This window comes from Lepus europaeus, chromosome 11, assembly GCF_033115175.1.
Source record: "Lepus europaeus isolate LE1 chromosome 11, mLepTim1.pri, whole genome shotgun sequence".
Classification (NCBI taxonomy): Eukaryota; Metazoa; Chordata; class Mammalia; order Lagomorpha; family Leporidae; genus Lepus; species Lepus europaeus.
The window spans coordinates 12,033,714-12,049,491 of record NC_084837.1 but is presented as its reverse complement, the minus strand read 5'-3'; the positions used below and the strand labels follow the sequence as shown (position 1 = coordinate 12,049,491).

General features: G+C 49.7%; 1 protein-coding gene across 1 annotated transcript in view; it reads left to right on the top strand.

Moving 5' to 3' along the window:
• The first annotated feature begins 230 nt into the window (after window positions 1-230).
• The window catches only part of TRPM1 (transient receptor potential cation channel subfamily M member 1), a 70,187-nt gene continuing 54,639 nt past the window's right edge, over window positions 231-15,778 (top strand). Inside the window, exons 1-9 of the mRNA XM_062205001.1 lie at window positions 231-383; window positions 5,518-5,713; window positions 7,291-7,504; window positions 8,118-8,242; window positions 9,176-9,347; window positions 12,383-12,557; window positions 12,955-13,078; window positions 14,163-14,235; window positions 15,017-15,117. Of these exons, the coding sequence (XP_062060985.1) occupies window positions 244-383; window positions 5,518-5,713; window positions 7,291-7,504; window positions 8,118-8,242; window positions 9,176-9,347; window positions 12,383-12,557; window positions 12,955-13,078; window positions 14,163-14,235; window positions 15,017-15,117 (1,320 nt within the window). The 5' untranslated portion in view covers window positions 231-243. The remainder of the gene's footprint in view (window positions 384-5,517; window positions 5,714-7,290; window positions 7,505-8,117; window positions 8,243-9,175; window positions 9,348-12,382; window positions 12,558-12,954; window positions 13,079-14,162; window positions 14,236-15,016; window positions 15,118-15,778) is intronic.

Genomic DNA, 15,778 nt, shown 5'->3' with positions numbered 1-15,778 from the left:
GTGCTGTCCTTGGTCTCCCAAGCTAACTGTCCCTGGTGAGCTTTGACATCTCCGGAATGCCTGAATACCTGCTTTTACAAGGAGTCGGGTCTGCTATGGGAAACAGAGGCTGCTTTTTTTTATTGTTTTAAAATGGAGTCACTTTGGTTCTTCACCTGTTGTCCAGAAGGTGAATTAGGATTCACCAAATGGGAACCATGAATACATACTTCCAAGTCATGCGCATTTTCTACAAGCAAAATCATGAATTCAGGTGGCGGCTTGGGAGCAGATCAGTCTAATTTCTGTTTCTTTCTCTTCCAGGGCCAGAAAGCTTGGATAGAGAAAACCTTTTGCAAACGGGAATGTATCTTTGTAATTCCCAGCACAAAAGACCCTAACAGGTAAGCTGGAAGCCTCAAAATGAAGACATTCTCCAAACCAGTGCTTGTGTACCCGTTGCCTGGCAACAGGTCCTCTAGTGTTTGTGGGGGATGAGAGGAGCAGAGCCAAGGGGGGCGGCCAGAGTCTATTCCTCTGGTGACTCATTAACCAGGACTGACTGGGCTCTTCTGGGAAGATGCCAGGAGCCCTGGAAAAGAGGTTCTGTCTGCCCCTCACCCAGACGTGGCCCTCATAACCAGAGGCACCCACAGCATGCTCTTAGCCTGAGTGTGACGGGGATGCTGAGAGCTGTGGATGGATTTCCAGGACCTATCAGCCAGGCCTCCTCCACAGACTCTCATGATGAAGTTAGACTTTCCACCACAGGCAAGATCTCAGACTAGGTGAACCCGATACAGCCTCCTTAAAGGGCTTGACGTGTGCACAAAACTGCAACTATTCAATCCCCTGTATGAAAATACATCTGTTACCCATCAACAGAGAGACTTCTAAAGTCACGTGAGCAACTGGAAGTAAACCCGGCTGAAAGTTGGCATCACCGAGGGGAAAGAACCTCGAGGCTGATTGATTTATTGATACGTTCACCCAACATCTTCGTGGACTTCATGTGTACAGACTCTTAGCAGGGAGCTGGATCAGAAGTGGAGCAGCTGGGAATTGAACTGGTGCTTACGAGGGATGCCGGCGCTGCAGGCAGTGGCTGTACCGGCTATTCCACAAGGCCGGCCCCTGGGAGGAAAATTTATACTTGAAAAATGCCATATCAGAAAGAAAGAAATTTTTTTTTTAATTTTTTTGACAGGCAGAGTGGACAGTGAGAGAGAGAGACAGAGAGAAAGGTCTTCCTTTTTGCCGTTGGTTCACCCTCCAATGGTCGCCGCGGCTGGCGTGCTGCGGCTGGCGCACCGCGCTGATCCGAAGGCAGGAGCCAGGTGCTTCTCCTGGTCTCCCATGGGGTGCAGGGCCCAAGCACTTGGGCCATCCTCCACTGCACTCCCTGGCCACAGCTGAGAGCTGGCCTGGAAGAGGGGCAACCAGGACAGAATCGGTGCCCCGACCGGGACTAGAACCTGGTGTGCCAGCGCCGCAGGCAGAAGATTAGCCTAGTGAGCCGCGGCGCCGGCCAGAAAGAAATATCTTAAATAATTAATCTAACCTTCTACTCCAAGACACTGGAAGAAGGAGGAGAAACTCCATCTAAAGCAGCTAGAAGGAAGTTAATGATGGAAACGGAAATAAATGAGAAAGAACAACAGAGAAAGTCAATGAAAGGGAAAGATGATCCTGGGAAAGATCAACCAAGCAACTAATCTTTATCTGATGAAGAAAAATGGGAGAAAACTCAAATGACCAGAATCAGAAATGAACAAGGGGGCATCACTTCCAATCTTATAGAAATAGTATAAAATATAGAAGAAACTATAGTTTGTACACCAACAAGCTTAGATGAAACAGGAAAGTTCCTGGAAAGACACAAACTAACAAAAGGATTCAAGAACAAATACACAGTGCCAGGGGCCAGGCCATGACGCAAGCAGTTAGCAAGCAGGTTAATCCCCTGCCTGCCTGTGACACCGACGTCCCATATGAGCACCAGCCGGAAGAAGTCCCAGCTGCTCCACTTCTGCCTCAGCTCCCTGCTAATGCCCCTGGAAGTAACAGAGGATACTCAAGTGCTTGGGCCCCTGCCACCCACTTGGGAGACCTGGATGGAGTACCAGGCTCCTGGCTTTGGCCTGGCCCAGCCCCAGCCATTGCAGCCATTTGGAGAGTGAAACAGTAGATGTAAGATATCTTTCCTCTCCCCTCCCCTCCCCTCCCCTTCCCTCTCCCCTCCCCTTCCCTCTCGTTTCGTTTCTTTCCCCCCTTTCTGTGTAACTCTATCTTTTAAATACATAAAATAAGTCTTTTTTTAAAAATTTATTTGACGGCCGGTGCCGCAGCTCACTGGGCTAATCCTCCGCCTGCGGCACCGGCACGCTGGGTTCTAGTCCCATTGGGGCGCCAGTGCTGTCCCAGTTGCTCCTCTTCCTGTCCAGCTCTCTGCTGTTGCCTGGGAAGGCAGTGGAGGATGGCCCAGGTCCTTGGGCCCTGCACCCGCGTGGGAGACCAGGAGAAGAACCTGGCTCCTGGCTTCGGATCGGATCGGCGCAGCACTGGCCGTAGCGGCCATTTGGGGGGGTGAACCAATGGATAGGAAGACCTTTCTCTCTGTCTGTCTCTCTCTCACTGTCTAATTCTGCCTGTCAACACACACACACATACAAAATTTATTTGACAGAGTTATAGACAGTGAGAGAGAGACAGAGAGAAAGGTCTTCCTTCTGTTGGTTCACCCCCCCAAATGGTCGCTATGGGCAGCGCTGCACTGATCTGAAGCCAGGAGCCAGGTGCTTCCTCCTGGTCTCCCATGCGGGTGCAGGGCCCAAGCACTTGGGCCATCCTCCACTGCCTTCCCGGGCCACAGCAGAGAGCTGGACTGGAAGAGGAGCAACCGGGACAGAACTGGCGCCCCAACCAGGACTAGAACCCGAGGTGCCGGCACCGCAGGAGGAGGATTAGCCCAGCGAGCTGCGGTGCCAGCCAATTATCTTTCAACAAATGGTGCTGGAACAAGAGTATTGCTACATGCAAAAGAATGGATTTGGACCATTTTTATACTACCTGTAAAAATTAACTCGAAGTGGACCAAACACCTACATTTAAGAGTTAAAACTATAAAACTCTTAGATGAAAACATAGGAATAAGTTTTCATGACCTGGGATTTGACAAGTGATTCTGAGATATAATACCAAAAACATGAGCAACAAAAGAAAAAAAATGATTTGGACTTTATCAAAATTAAACACATTTGTGTTTCAAGGGACCATTAAGAAAGTAAAAAGAGAACCGGGAGAAATCATGCATCTGATAAGGGGCTTGGACCCAGAACATCAAAGAACTCTCACTATCCCAAAAGAAAAAGGAAAGAAAGATAACTCAGGCTTTAAAATGGTCAAAGGTTTTAAAATAGGCATTTATCCAAGGAATTTATGCAAATAGCCAACAAACACAAGGACATGTAAATCGAAACTGCCACTTCACATCCAGGTGGGTGATTAGAATCATGATGTGAGATAATGACAAATGTCCGGGAGGCCCTGGAGAAATCAGAGTGTCCCTAGCACAGTCACCCTGGAAACCAGTCCTGGGGTTGCTCAGCTGATGAAACGCAGAGTAACCACATGACACAGCAGTTCCACTCCTAGGTGTAGACCCAAGAGAAATGAAAACACACGTCTATGCAAAAACTTCCACTCCACAAATATTCGTAACAGCAATGCTCATGGTAGCCAAAAGGTGCTAACAACCCAAATGTGCATGAAATGAGATGGATGTTTATCCATCTATATACTGGGATGTTATTCAACCATAAGAGAGAAGGAAGTACTGACGTGTGCTGCAGCATGGATGAACCCTGAAAATGCAGCCAGTGAAAGAAGCCAGTCACAAAAGACCACGGTGAAGGACTCTATTTGTGTGAAATATCTAGAGCAGGGAGATCCAAGAGACAGGAAGTGGATTTGTGGTCACTGATGGCTGGTTAATGCACCTGTAGATGGGCAATAGGAGGCTGAGAGACCAAGTGTGCAAAATTTCTTTTCTGGTGATGAAAGTGTTCTAAAAAAATTTTTTTTAACAATTTGAGTTTTTAAAATTACTTTGAAAGGCGCGGGGTCGGGGGGTCTTCTGCCCCCTGGTTCCCTCTCCTGGCTGGGCCAGGCTGAAGCCTGAAGCCTGGAACTTCATCCAGGTCTCCGAGGTGGGTGTCAGGGGCCCAGGGGCCTTGGACTATCACTGCTACTTTCCCAGACTCGTTAGCAGGGGCTGGATGGGAAGCAGAATAGCAAGGACTCAAAGTTGTAAGCAGCAGGTTAACCCACTGCTGTTAACGTCAGCCCAAAAAGTGTTCTAAAATCGATTATAGTGATGATTGTACATGTATGTCAATGTACAAACCATCAAATGGTACGCTGAAAATGGGTCAGTTCTGTGGTATGTGAATTATACCTCAATAAAGCTTTGTCTTAATAAAGACAAAGGGGAGGGAGAGAGAAAGAAAACCAAAAAGTAGCCAGAAATGGAAAGAGAATGGAGGCACAGCCAGCCCCTGGCAAGGCCCCTACACACTTGCACACACATCTGCCACACACACACACACACACACGCATCTGCCACACACATGCACATACTCACTCACCTTTGCCTGAGTACAAATATCCTCTTTAGCCTCAGGCCAATTTTGCCCTCAGCTCTCTCATTCTCCAGCGCCACCCCCACCCCCACAACTTGCTGGTGTGCATGACCACCCACGCAGGTCCTCTGGGGCCAAAAACAGACCTCCTCCCACCCCCCAGCTCTCCCATGTCACTGGGCCCTGGATCCCATCTGCACCAAGTCATTGCTCCAGGCTACTGCTGTTCTTCCCAGCAGATGTTTCAAGTGTTGGCTGGACCCAACCCCCTCAAAAGTGTGGCAGCCAAAAGTGACTGGGTGACAAATGAAACCCTAGGCCTGCTAGGAGAGGGAGCTGGCACGAGACCAAGGAACGTGCACAGAGAATACCAGAGAGAGAGAGCTCCAAGAGAGCACGAGAGGCTGGCCAGGTTCCGGGGGAGGCACTGTGCAAACAAGAAGCTGCTTAGGTTATGGCCCAGTGGGCCAGCTTCTCAAGCAGATTTAAAATACACTTTTAATGCTGCTTGGTAAAGGAGTTTTGGAGGAGTTTGACAGTCCTGACGACTCCTGGGAGGTCAGCAGTATGTTCTGAGTATACAATTCCTTTGTCAGAGGGTGTTCAGTAATGGATGTCATAGTGATGTTGCCAAGACATTGAAAAGAGTTCAGATGTGTTGGGTAGAGAAGGGCGACTATCCAGTGCATTGTAAGTAGACTGGGACATAAACAGAATGGCCTTAAGAAAGGCCATCCTAAGGGGCATTTCTGTCCCTATTGACATTGGGTAGCTAAGGTGTTTGTGAGTAAGCCCCTGTTTGAACCCAACCAACTCACCTGTTCAGCATACTCATTGGTGCTGACGGAGGGGAAGGAGGAAAACGTTCCAGAGAGACTTGCTTTGCCTTTGTTTCCAGGTGTTGCTGTGGACAGCTCATCAACCAGCATATTCCCCCTCTGCCAGGCGCAACACCCAGCAAAAATGGAGAGGAGCAAAAACAGGTGGACACTCAGCCCGAGAAGTGGGCTGTCAGCAAACATACCCAGAGCTACCCAACAGATTCCTATGGAATTCTGGAATTCCAGGGTGGCGGATACTCCAACAAAGCCATGGTGAGAAGGGTATTTGGACACAGCATTGTGGGGATCCCAGCCTTCACCAGGGTACAGTCCCCCAGCCTGCAGACACCTGGACCTTCTTCAAAGTTGTGCTCAGTCTTCCTAGATATTTCGTTGTAAATCCAAGAGATTTATTTATCTGTGCGCGTGGCTTTTGAGCCATGGAATTTGGATACTGGCCTCCATTGTGAAACATAGTATCCCAAAAATCCATACCAAAGCCAAAAACCTGCAAACTATGCTGTAACCCAGCCTTACAACCTAGCAAACACCCCATTGCTCCATCTCCAGTGATAAGAAATTCCTTTTTTTGAAAAAGTAAATAAATAACTGTGACCATGCAACCCCTGTTAGATGTGTTGAAATTCTCTTGTATTTTCCCCTGGAGTCTGTCCACAGGGTCCCTGGGCTTGTACTCAGCTGGCCTGAAAAACATGAAGGTCTCCCATATTTGCATGTAGACAGGGAGTGGCCTTCCTGGTGAGCCTGCCAGAGAGGGGAGGCTTCAGCGCTGTGATCCCCTTCAGCTGCTTCTGAAGAATACGCCCACACACCCATCCGACCATGTTGGTAGTTTATTTAATTGGCCCAGTATCACTGCTAAAAGAAAATTCAGTTGTACTCCAAATGCCACAATATATCGTCATCCGGAACGGCACCCCTCTCCACCCCCCATATGGCATGGACACAGGAGAGAGATTCACAGGGACCAAGCCCTGTGAACATTAGTCTCTGTTGCTTAGGGAGAAGGCCAAGTCCAGATCTGGGCCCATGATTCTCTTCCCCACTCACTCATCAGCGACGTTGTCCAACTTCTTAGGCCGTTGCTCCAGCTGAGCCAACTTTGGAGTTGATTTCTCCAAGGTTAGGATTGCCAGACGAAATACAGGACACCTCATTATGTTTGAATTTCAGACAGATAATGGAAGATTGTTTTAGTACAAGTATGTCTCAAACATGTGACTTACTGCATTTAGTAAAAATATTGTACTAAAACGCTTGTCATTGTTCATCTAAAAGTCAAAGTTTCCTGGTGTCTTTGTCTACTTGGCTGCTGTAACTACACACTTAGCATGGGTAATTTATGAACAACAGAAATTGTATTGCTTACAGTTCTGGAACCTGGAAGTCCAGGATCAAGTCCTCGGCAGAGCAGGCGTCTGGTGAGGGCGGCCTCCTGCTCATAGATGACGCCTTCTTGTTGCATTTGTATGTGGTAGGCTTCCATGGGCCTATTTTTTTAGGGCACCAATCCCATTGATTTGGGCCTTCATAGCCTAATGACTGCTCAGAGGTCCACATCTTAATCCACATGTGTTAGTGATTCAGTTTCAACATGCAAATGTTGGGGAATGCCTTTTGACCATTGCACTGGGCATCCTATATTTTTATTTGCTAAATCTTCCTCTATTTCCCTATAGTCCGTTGGCCTAAGTCTTCCACAGAGGGCCTCAGGACGCGGAGGGAGAGGGCAGATAGTTCTTGCTTGGACCTGAGTGAAAGCCTGTCTTCCTTTTACCACAAGAAGCAAAACCAAGAACAGGCGTTGAGCATCGCCCATTCCTTTGCAGTATATCCGGGTATCCTATGACACCAAACCAGATGCTCTGCTTCATCTCATGGTGAAAGACTGGCAGCTGGAACTCCCCAAGCTCTTAATATCCGTGCATGGAGGCCTGCAGAACTTTGAGATGCAGCCCAAGCTGAAGCAGGTCTTTGGGAAAGGCCTGATCAAGGCAGCCATGACCACGGGGGCCTGGATCTTCACGGGGGGCGTCAGCACCGGTAAGAGCAGACCCCTGCCCTCACTGGGAATGGACACACTCAGAACTCCTGATCCTACGGCAAAGTGAGATTTTTTTCAGTAATTTGTTTTAGAGTGTGATTCATGTTGTTTAAACAGCAAGTATAATAACACCAGTGATGACGACAAACGGCTCTGGGTCACCTGCCACAGGGCAGTCTCTGAGCCCTGCGTGATGTCATCTTCACTGACCCTCTTGACAATCTTTCCCCGTTGTCGGGAGAGGAAACTGAGGCAAGGAGAGGGTAAGGATCGTGCCGGGCAGTCTGATTGTCAACTCCAGCCGAATGCAGCCAGGGACCCCCAAAGCGACCCCAGTGACTTCCATCTCAAGGTCATGAAAGCTTGAAAAGGCAGCCTCTGCTCTGATTTCTGTGCTTGTTTTCCCCTTTTAAGGAGCTAAGGCGAGAGTCTTGATGATTATGAACTCGGGCTTTTAGGGAACTTCCTTTTCGTGATGAAGGTGGATGTGCCCCATCCCTGTTCCAGAAGGGATACATGGTCTCTGAGCAGCTGTCCCTAATGTTCATGAGTGTGGTGTGATGGGCATGATGGGAAGTAGAGTGCTAAAGTAAGACTCCTGGCTGCTCGCAGGTGTCATCAGCCACGTGGGGGATGCCTTGAAAGACCACTCCTCCAAATCCAGAGGCCGGGTTTGTGCCATAGGAATCGCTCCCTGGGGCATGGTGGAGAATAAGGAAGACCTGGTTGGAAAGGATGTAAGTGTTTTCTCTAAAGAAACTCTCGGTTTGTTCAAACGAAAGTCTTTATTTTGAGATCATTGTAGAATCGCGTGCAGAAGTAAGAAGTAATGAAGAGAGCCCCCCTATCCCCTTCACCTGTTCCCGGAACGATACCGTCTTACATAGTGACAGTAGGATATCACAGCTGGGATGTGGACATCAGTACAGCCAAGGGCAGAACATCTCCATCAGCACAAGGCTCCCTCCCGTGCCCTTTCATCACTATGCCTAATTCCCTCTGAACCCTCAGCAGACACTCATCTGCCTCACATCTCTACAATTTTATCGTCGCAAAAATAATATAGCAACAGGATCACTCCGTGTGTATGACCTTCAGGGACTGGCTGTTTCCACGCCACATGAGCCTCTGCACAGTTGTCATGTGTGTTGATGTCCCTTCCTTCCCACTGCTGAGCGGCTTCCCATGGTACAGCTATACCACTGGCTGCTTAGCCATTTACGCATTGAGGCCATCTGGGTTATCTACCATTTTTCTATCACAAAAAAATTGTCATAGACACAAGTGTACAGGATTCTGCATTACCACAAGTTTCAATGCTCTGTGATAAAATCCAAGAGTGAAATTCCTGGGTTGTCATTATCTAAATATGTTTTTGTACATTTTAACATAGCAGCCGGGGGAAAGGGCCTTTAATAGGAAAGATGGAGAAGTGAGAGTAGCTCTAAATGAAGCCATTATCTATGAGGAGCTTTCAGAATGCTCGTGGAAAATGCATTATGAAAAAACTAGGCATTGATTTCAAAATCCCTTGCACCCAAACAAGCTTTATCTTTCAATTCCGTTTCCCACCAACTCTCGGAAGCTCCCTCAGACAGAGTCCACTTGCTCCCCTGCTGGTCTCAGTATCTAAGCTGTGCAGCTCTGATTTGTGTTGTGCATTTTGTCAGGTAACGAGAGTGTATCAGACCATGTCCAACCCTCTAAGTAAGCTCTCTGTGCTCAACAACTCCCATACACACTTTATCCTGGCCGACAACGGCACCCTGGGCAAATACGGCGCCGAGGTGAAGCTGCGAAGGCAGCTGGAGAAGCACATCTCTCTGCAGAAGATCAACACAAGTAAGTTCTGGCTCAGGCCGTGGGCTCTGCCGCGGGACTGGTGCCTCCATCCTGAACTCTAGGTTGGGAGGGAAATCGCCCAAGAGTGGCGCAGTTTTAAAGTCAATGATGAGTAGATCAACAGAAAACGACTTGCTTAAATGGTTTACCTTAGCTACCTGCTAAACTTCATTCACTGACCTGTGCTGTGATGTTTTCCCCAAGTTAACAAGTGGGTGCAAGAAACAGCCCTGCAATGGTTGCCATGGTGATGTGGTGCCCCCCCCCCCAATGTTGTCTGCCGGTTCTTGTTCCCTCTACTGCCATTACCTTTAAATGTTTTAATAGGAAACAAGTTTTTCACTGAGAGAATTAGTATGATTCCTCCTATCAACTGACAATTGTAATTCAGTCGTTAGATATCTCTGTAGCTCTGGGTCATTCAGACCAGAATGGTCCAGTGAGGAAACTTCTGGAGAGTGTTGTCGGGGCCAACCTGCTCCTGGGAGGGCCTCGTCCCTGCTGGTCCAGGGGCACAGCTGAGAGGGGGAGTGTTCATACTCCACCTGTTCTTACAGCCAAACAATAGTTAACTGACACTTTGCTTTTACTATTACTGGAGAGATTTTTGTGAAAGACACTCTAGAGCTGGAAAATCGTCATGACAGAGCACAATTTAATCACCTGTGACACACACGAGTGGATAGACTGGGAATGTCCTACCGCAAAGAACTATTGTGGGTATCTGAGAATCAGATCAAGAGAGATACACTGGTTGATAACTGATACATGCGCGCACACACACACACACACTTTGTTCTCACTGCTTTAATTTCTCCCTGGACTTGTAAGTTTTCACCTGGCCATGTGACTGGTGGGCTTCCCTTTGTCATCCTTTGCCTAGGGTTCTGAGCAGGGCAGGGACAGCAAAGGGGTGCTCAGCCGTCACCCTGCACAGCATGGAGCTTCCAGGAGTCCAGCCTGAGCCTAGGAGACCGAGCTGTCCACAGCCTGATTTGGCCACTGCACTGTGGAGATCGACAACAGCAAGCCTGGCCTAGTGGGGAGATCTCCCAGGCAAAGTCGGGGTCCTCGTGCTCCCTTTTCCAGTATCTCTTGGTCAGGGCTCAGCACAAAGCAGGCCCTCCATGATGGCTTGCTGAAATGAACCCACCTGTAATTATGGGTAGGAGACAGCAAAGTTGTTCAAAATAGTGAAGAGTCCCTACCTACAGGAACACATCATGGAAGCAAACCTGGAACTCTAAATCCGCCCACTTGATATTCTCAAATTTTCTCATAACCTGTGCTGGCAGACTTTATCTGAAACCCTTCAGAACTCAGAGACCAAGGACACTTCTCCTATTTGCCATTTGTTAATGTTGATCAACGAATTCCCATCACAACTAACAGACGCCTTGTGAAACGTACTCGGAAGACAGTCACCCCCACGGACCCCCACTCACGTTCTGCACCTGCAGATTCAACCAACTGCAGATTGAAAATATTCAGAAAAAATTGCACCTGTCCTGAACACGAGCAGACTTTTTTTTCTTGTCATTATTCTTGAAATAATACAGTGCAAGAGCTCCATACACAGCATTTACAAGAGTTAGGTCCTGTAAATGAGCTAAAGAGGAGGAGAAGGATAGAGAGAATTGCATACGTTACATGAAAAAACAGCACTATTTTACAAACAGGATTTGAGCATTAGCATATTTTGGTATCCACAAGAAGTTCTGGGGGAAATCCCCCATGGATACTGAGGGCTGAGTCTGTAGACCGTGCTGGGCACTTCAGATGTGTCCCCACCGCTTCTTCACTCCCACTCCAGAACCCCACCTCCCCAGGGTCCTCCTGCCACCTTCTGCTTCCCAGGGTTCACCCTGCTGGTTCAGTAACTTAGGGGCTGATAGTAGACCAGGCGTTGACCTTCAAGATAACGTGCGGGTGGAGTATCCCTTATCCAAATTGCTTGGCACCAGAAGGATTTCAGATTTCAGGGTATTTGGGATTTGGAATATTGGCGTGGACTTTACAGGTTGAACGGAGTGGTCTGAAAATCGGAAATCTGACATGCTCTCCATGTCCAGGCAGGGATGCTTGGTCTGTACCGCCTTATTTCAGGCACTGCTAGCAGAAACAGCAACAACCTGGCCTATTTGTCTCCCACATAAACTTTGCAAAGTACTGTTATATTTTAGATCAGTGTCTCCTTTGGGAGATAAAGGGAGGCACCGTGGTTATTCACCCCTTACAGTTGGTCCTGAAAGGCACTCAGAGGTGTGGAGATTGGTCAGATGCCACCCAGTTACTGTAAGAGAGGCCAGGAGCTTGGCCGGCGTTGCGGCTCACTAGGCTAATCTTCCGCCTGCGGCGCCAGCACCTCGGGTTCTAGTCCCGGTTGGGGCACCGGGTTCTGTCTCGGTTGCTCCTCTTCCAGTCCAGCTCTCTGCTGTGGCCCAGGAAGGCAGTGGAGGACGGCCCAAATGCTTGGGCCCTGCACCCGCATGGGAGACCAGAAGGAAGCCCCTGGCTCCTGGCTTCGGATCGGCACAGCACCGGCCGTAGCGGCCATTTGGGGGGTGAACCAACGGAAGGAAGACCTTTCTCTCTGTCTCTCTCTCACTAACTCTGCCTGTCAAAATATAAATAAATAAAGAGAGGCCAGGAGCTGAGCCGAGCTCTTGAGGCTGTGTCTCCCTTTCTCTGCATTGCTGTTTGAGGCTCTGCCACCACAGTGGCAATTTCAGGGCCTTGGCGGGACCCTGAGGGAGGTGTGCCTGTTTCTGACAGTAGGAGCCTGTGAGGCCAGGTGAGTAGGACTTGGAATTTAACCCTGTGCAAGTCAGAAAGCTCAGGATTTTTTGAGATCTGTTTTGAATACAAGAGCAAAAGCATTCGCCCTGTGCCTGACTTACGGCCAGCTCGTGGCAAACGAGAACACCACGCGGCGCACCCATCACCCATGCTCTTCGCTGTACTGCAGAAGCCGACAGTGTTGTGGGGAGGAGGCTGCGCGCCGGGCTGAACGCAGAATGTGCTGTGCGTTGCAGGACTGGGCCAGGGTGTGCCTGTTGTGGCCCTCGTGGTGGAAGGCGGCCCTAACGTGGTCTCTGTGGTCTTGGAATACCTGCGCGAAGACCCTCCGGTCCCCGTGGTGGTCTGTGACGGCAGCGGACGAGCCTCGGACATTCTGTCCTTTGCACACAAGTACAGTGAAGAAGGAGGGTAGGATTCCTGCACGGGCCCCAGGGTGGGTTCGGAAGTGTTCCTTGGTTAGGCCGAGGGGAAAACCTGGAGCGATCCACTCAGGTGTAAACCCTGAGGACCTGTGGGACCTGCGCCCCGTGTCCCCAGGGCAGTACCTGGGCAGCTTCGTCCTTTCTGATGGAATTCTCTCCCCGGGGAGCAACGCTCTTCCCATTCCATTTTTCCCTGTAAGGTTGTGGTTCCGGGGATTAATCCTGAACACAGTTGCGATGGCGGTCACTTTATTTCCTCTGCTGGGACACTTTCCAAATAGCAAAGTTTCAAATCGGAGATACGAAGTGCACATCAAGATGTCTGGTTTATTCACGTATGGACTTCACCTGGGTTGTTTTGTTCTCTCGCGTCCGTCGAACAGGGTAATAAATGAGTCACTCAGGGATCAGCTTCTGGTCACCATTCAGAAAACGTTTAATTACAGCAAGACCCAGTCACATCAGCTGTTCGCAATTATCATGGAGTGCATGAAGAAGAAGGAACTCGTAAGTGTCTTGAACTTATTCCCAGGCGAGCTCCACGGAGGGAATTATGTTTCCTTTTCTAATTCTGCCCATGTGTGTTTGATGGGGTGTTCATAGTTTAGATCGGCCTTTTCCAAGAGGCTGGTTGCAAATTCATGCCAGATTGGGGGTGGTGTCCCCGAGATGGAAGCAGAAGAATCCTGTGCAGGCGAGGGTCTCGGGGGTTTCCAGACCGGAGCGAATGTGCGGCGACATCACAGCGAGTCACACAGCTCAGAGCTGCATAGCTCTCATCCGATGGGCAGCCTTGGGGAAGAGGGACAGAGCCCTCGCTTCTGATGTGCTTACAAAGTTCTGGCGTCTCACTTCCCACATGCAGTATGGAGTTCCGACTTTTCTCTTCCTTGATTGTGTTGATACGGGATAAGCACTCTTTGCACGTATAACATAGCATCTTCAAATTTTAAATTTACCAGTATACATCCATTTTTTAAAAAAAAGATTTGTTTTATTTAATTGAAATGTAGAGAAAGGAGAGAGAGAGACAGAGAGAGAGAGAGAGAGACAGAGACCCTCCACCTGCTGGTTTACTCTCCAAATGGTCACAATGGCCAAGGGTGGGCCAGGCTGAAGCCAGGAGCCTGGAACTCCAGCTGGGTCTCACACGTGGGTGGCAGGGGGTCCGAGGACTTGGGCCATCTTCTGCTGCTTTCTCTGGATCAGGAGAGCAGTGGGAACTGAACAAGGGCTCTGACACAGGATGCTGGCATCACAAGCAGCAGTTTGCAATGACCAATACAGCCTATTTGGTCAGATACAATTTTATCAGCTCCCCTGGCAACTGAGATATCGGAGTGTAGATAACAATTGGGCTCCCTCCTCTTGACGGTGTTGGAGCTGATCAGTCACTAAGAGACTCAGAGGCCAGGCTGGGTTCCTAGGCAGCAGGGGTGAGGTGGGAAATCCCAGGCATTTGGTTTGAAATTGTCTCCCTCCTACAGTTGTTTCAGCACAAGTCCACCTCTGCTTGTCTCTTACAAACACCCCAGTTCTCCCTCCTGGTCCCACCTTTGCTGTAACACAGCCTTGCCTCACCGTGTTCCAGGTCACCGTGTTTAGAATGGGTTCTGAGGGCCAGCAAGACGTGGAGATGGCGATTTTAACAGCCCTGCTGAAAGGTGAGCTGGGGAAGGGGTCTCTCCTGTCCTCCCAGTGCTGGCCTGGCCTGGGGCTTGGCCTGGGACCCGATCCTCTCCTACGAGGTCCACACCTGTGGGTGACCACCCTGAGTCACCCAAGCCACGGTAGAAATGATAAAGCCAGGCCTGGGTGCCTTGGGGGCAGGGGTCTGTGGCTGCCCCTGGACTGGCTGGGCTGCAATTGGAACCATTTCCATCTGTAAGTGTCCCCCTGAGGGCTTCTGTTCCTGGAGTGTAAGCATGGAATGGTCTCTCATTTGCAGTCCTGCAGGGCTCTGTCTCATGTCTCCATCCCACCTCTAATGACGGCTGCTGCCTGGTGCTCAGGAGATGAGGTCTGCTCCAGGACCCACATTTCTCCCCACCTCTCAGCTGCTTTGGAGCCATGACGAGGACAGAGGAAAGGAACCGGGGCCGGGGGTCACCATGGGGCCAGCTGCCCGGCTGTGCTGCGCTGGTCCCCCTGCAGGCCAGGGGCTGTCGGGATGGGCAGCCCAGAGCTGGGCGGTCCCAGGGGTCCTGCCTTTTGCAGACAAGGTCCTAAATCACTGGGTTCTTCCTGTCTGTCGTACGGAGCTGGCAGAGCAATAGGCGGCCTCCACCTTCCTCCCAGAGGAAAATTCTTGGAGAATTTGTAGTTCTTAGGGCAAGAAGAGAGGCAGCTGAGCTAGCCTGGGGGAGGCCCGTGCTCACCTCCCTGAGGCTCGCTGCCCAGCTGGCCTTCCCAGTGAAAAGTCACTTTTCTTTTTTGCCCTTTCAGGAACGAACGCTTCGGCTCCAGATCAGCTGAGCCTGGCCCTGGCCTGGAACCGCGTCGACATCGCCCGGAGCCAGATCTTTGTCTTTGGGCCCCACTGGCCGGTGAAGCAACGTTGTTCTGTTGTTCAATTCCTATCGTTGATCGGGAGTTTGCTGATCTCTTAGTCCGTTTCCCCTGTGACATGGATCTCAGGAGATGAGCTGGGGTTGCTGAGATCCACTGGACAACCCATTAGGATTAGCAGGAGACCCAGCAAGAAGTGAGCGCTGGGAGCATTAATTTCATACCTGTGTCAGTCCTCGTGAAGAAATTAGCCACTGAATGCTTTAACCTGGCTGGTGAAGGGGGCGGTATCCTTTAGGGAAGATAGAAAACAGCTCATTAAAGCTAAATACAGGGCTTCCGCTGTATTCGCTGTTTCAAACTACGTTCCCTGAAATCCTGGAGGCCTAGAGAGCAGTGTGTGTGTGTGTGTGTGTGTGTGAGAGAGAGAGATGTGGTTTCGTGTATTGTGTGTTGTGTGTCTATATACAGTATGTATGTGGGGGTATGTGTATGTGCAGTGTGTGATGATGTATGTGGATCAGTAAATGTGGTGTCTGAGGGGGTGGCATGTACTCTGAATGTAGCATTTAACATGTATGTATATGAGTGTAATGTGTCAGGGAATTGTGGGGGGGTAAGTGATGTGTATGTTGTATGTGGCTGTAGGTGTCAGTGTGCGTGTGTCTGAGTCAAGTATTTGGGTACTATAATGAAATA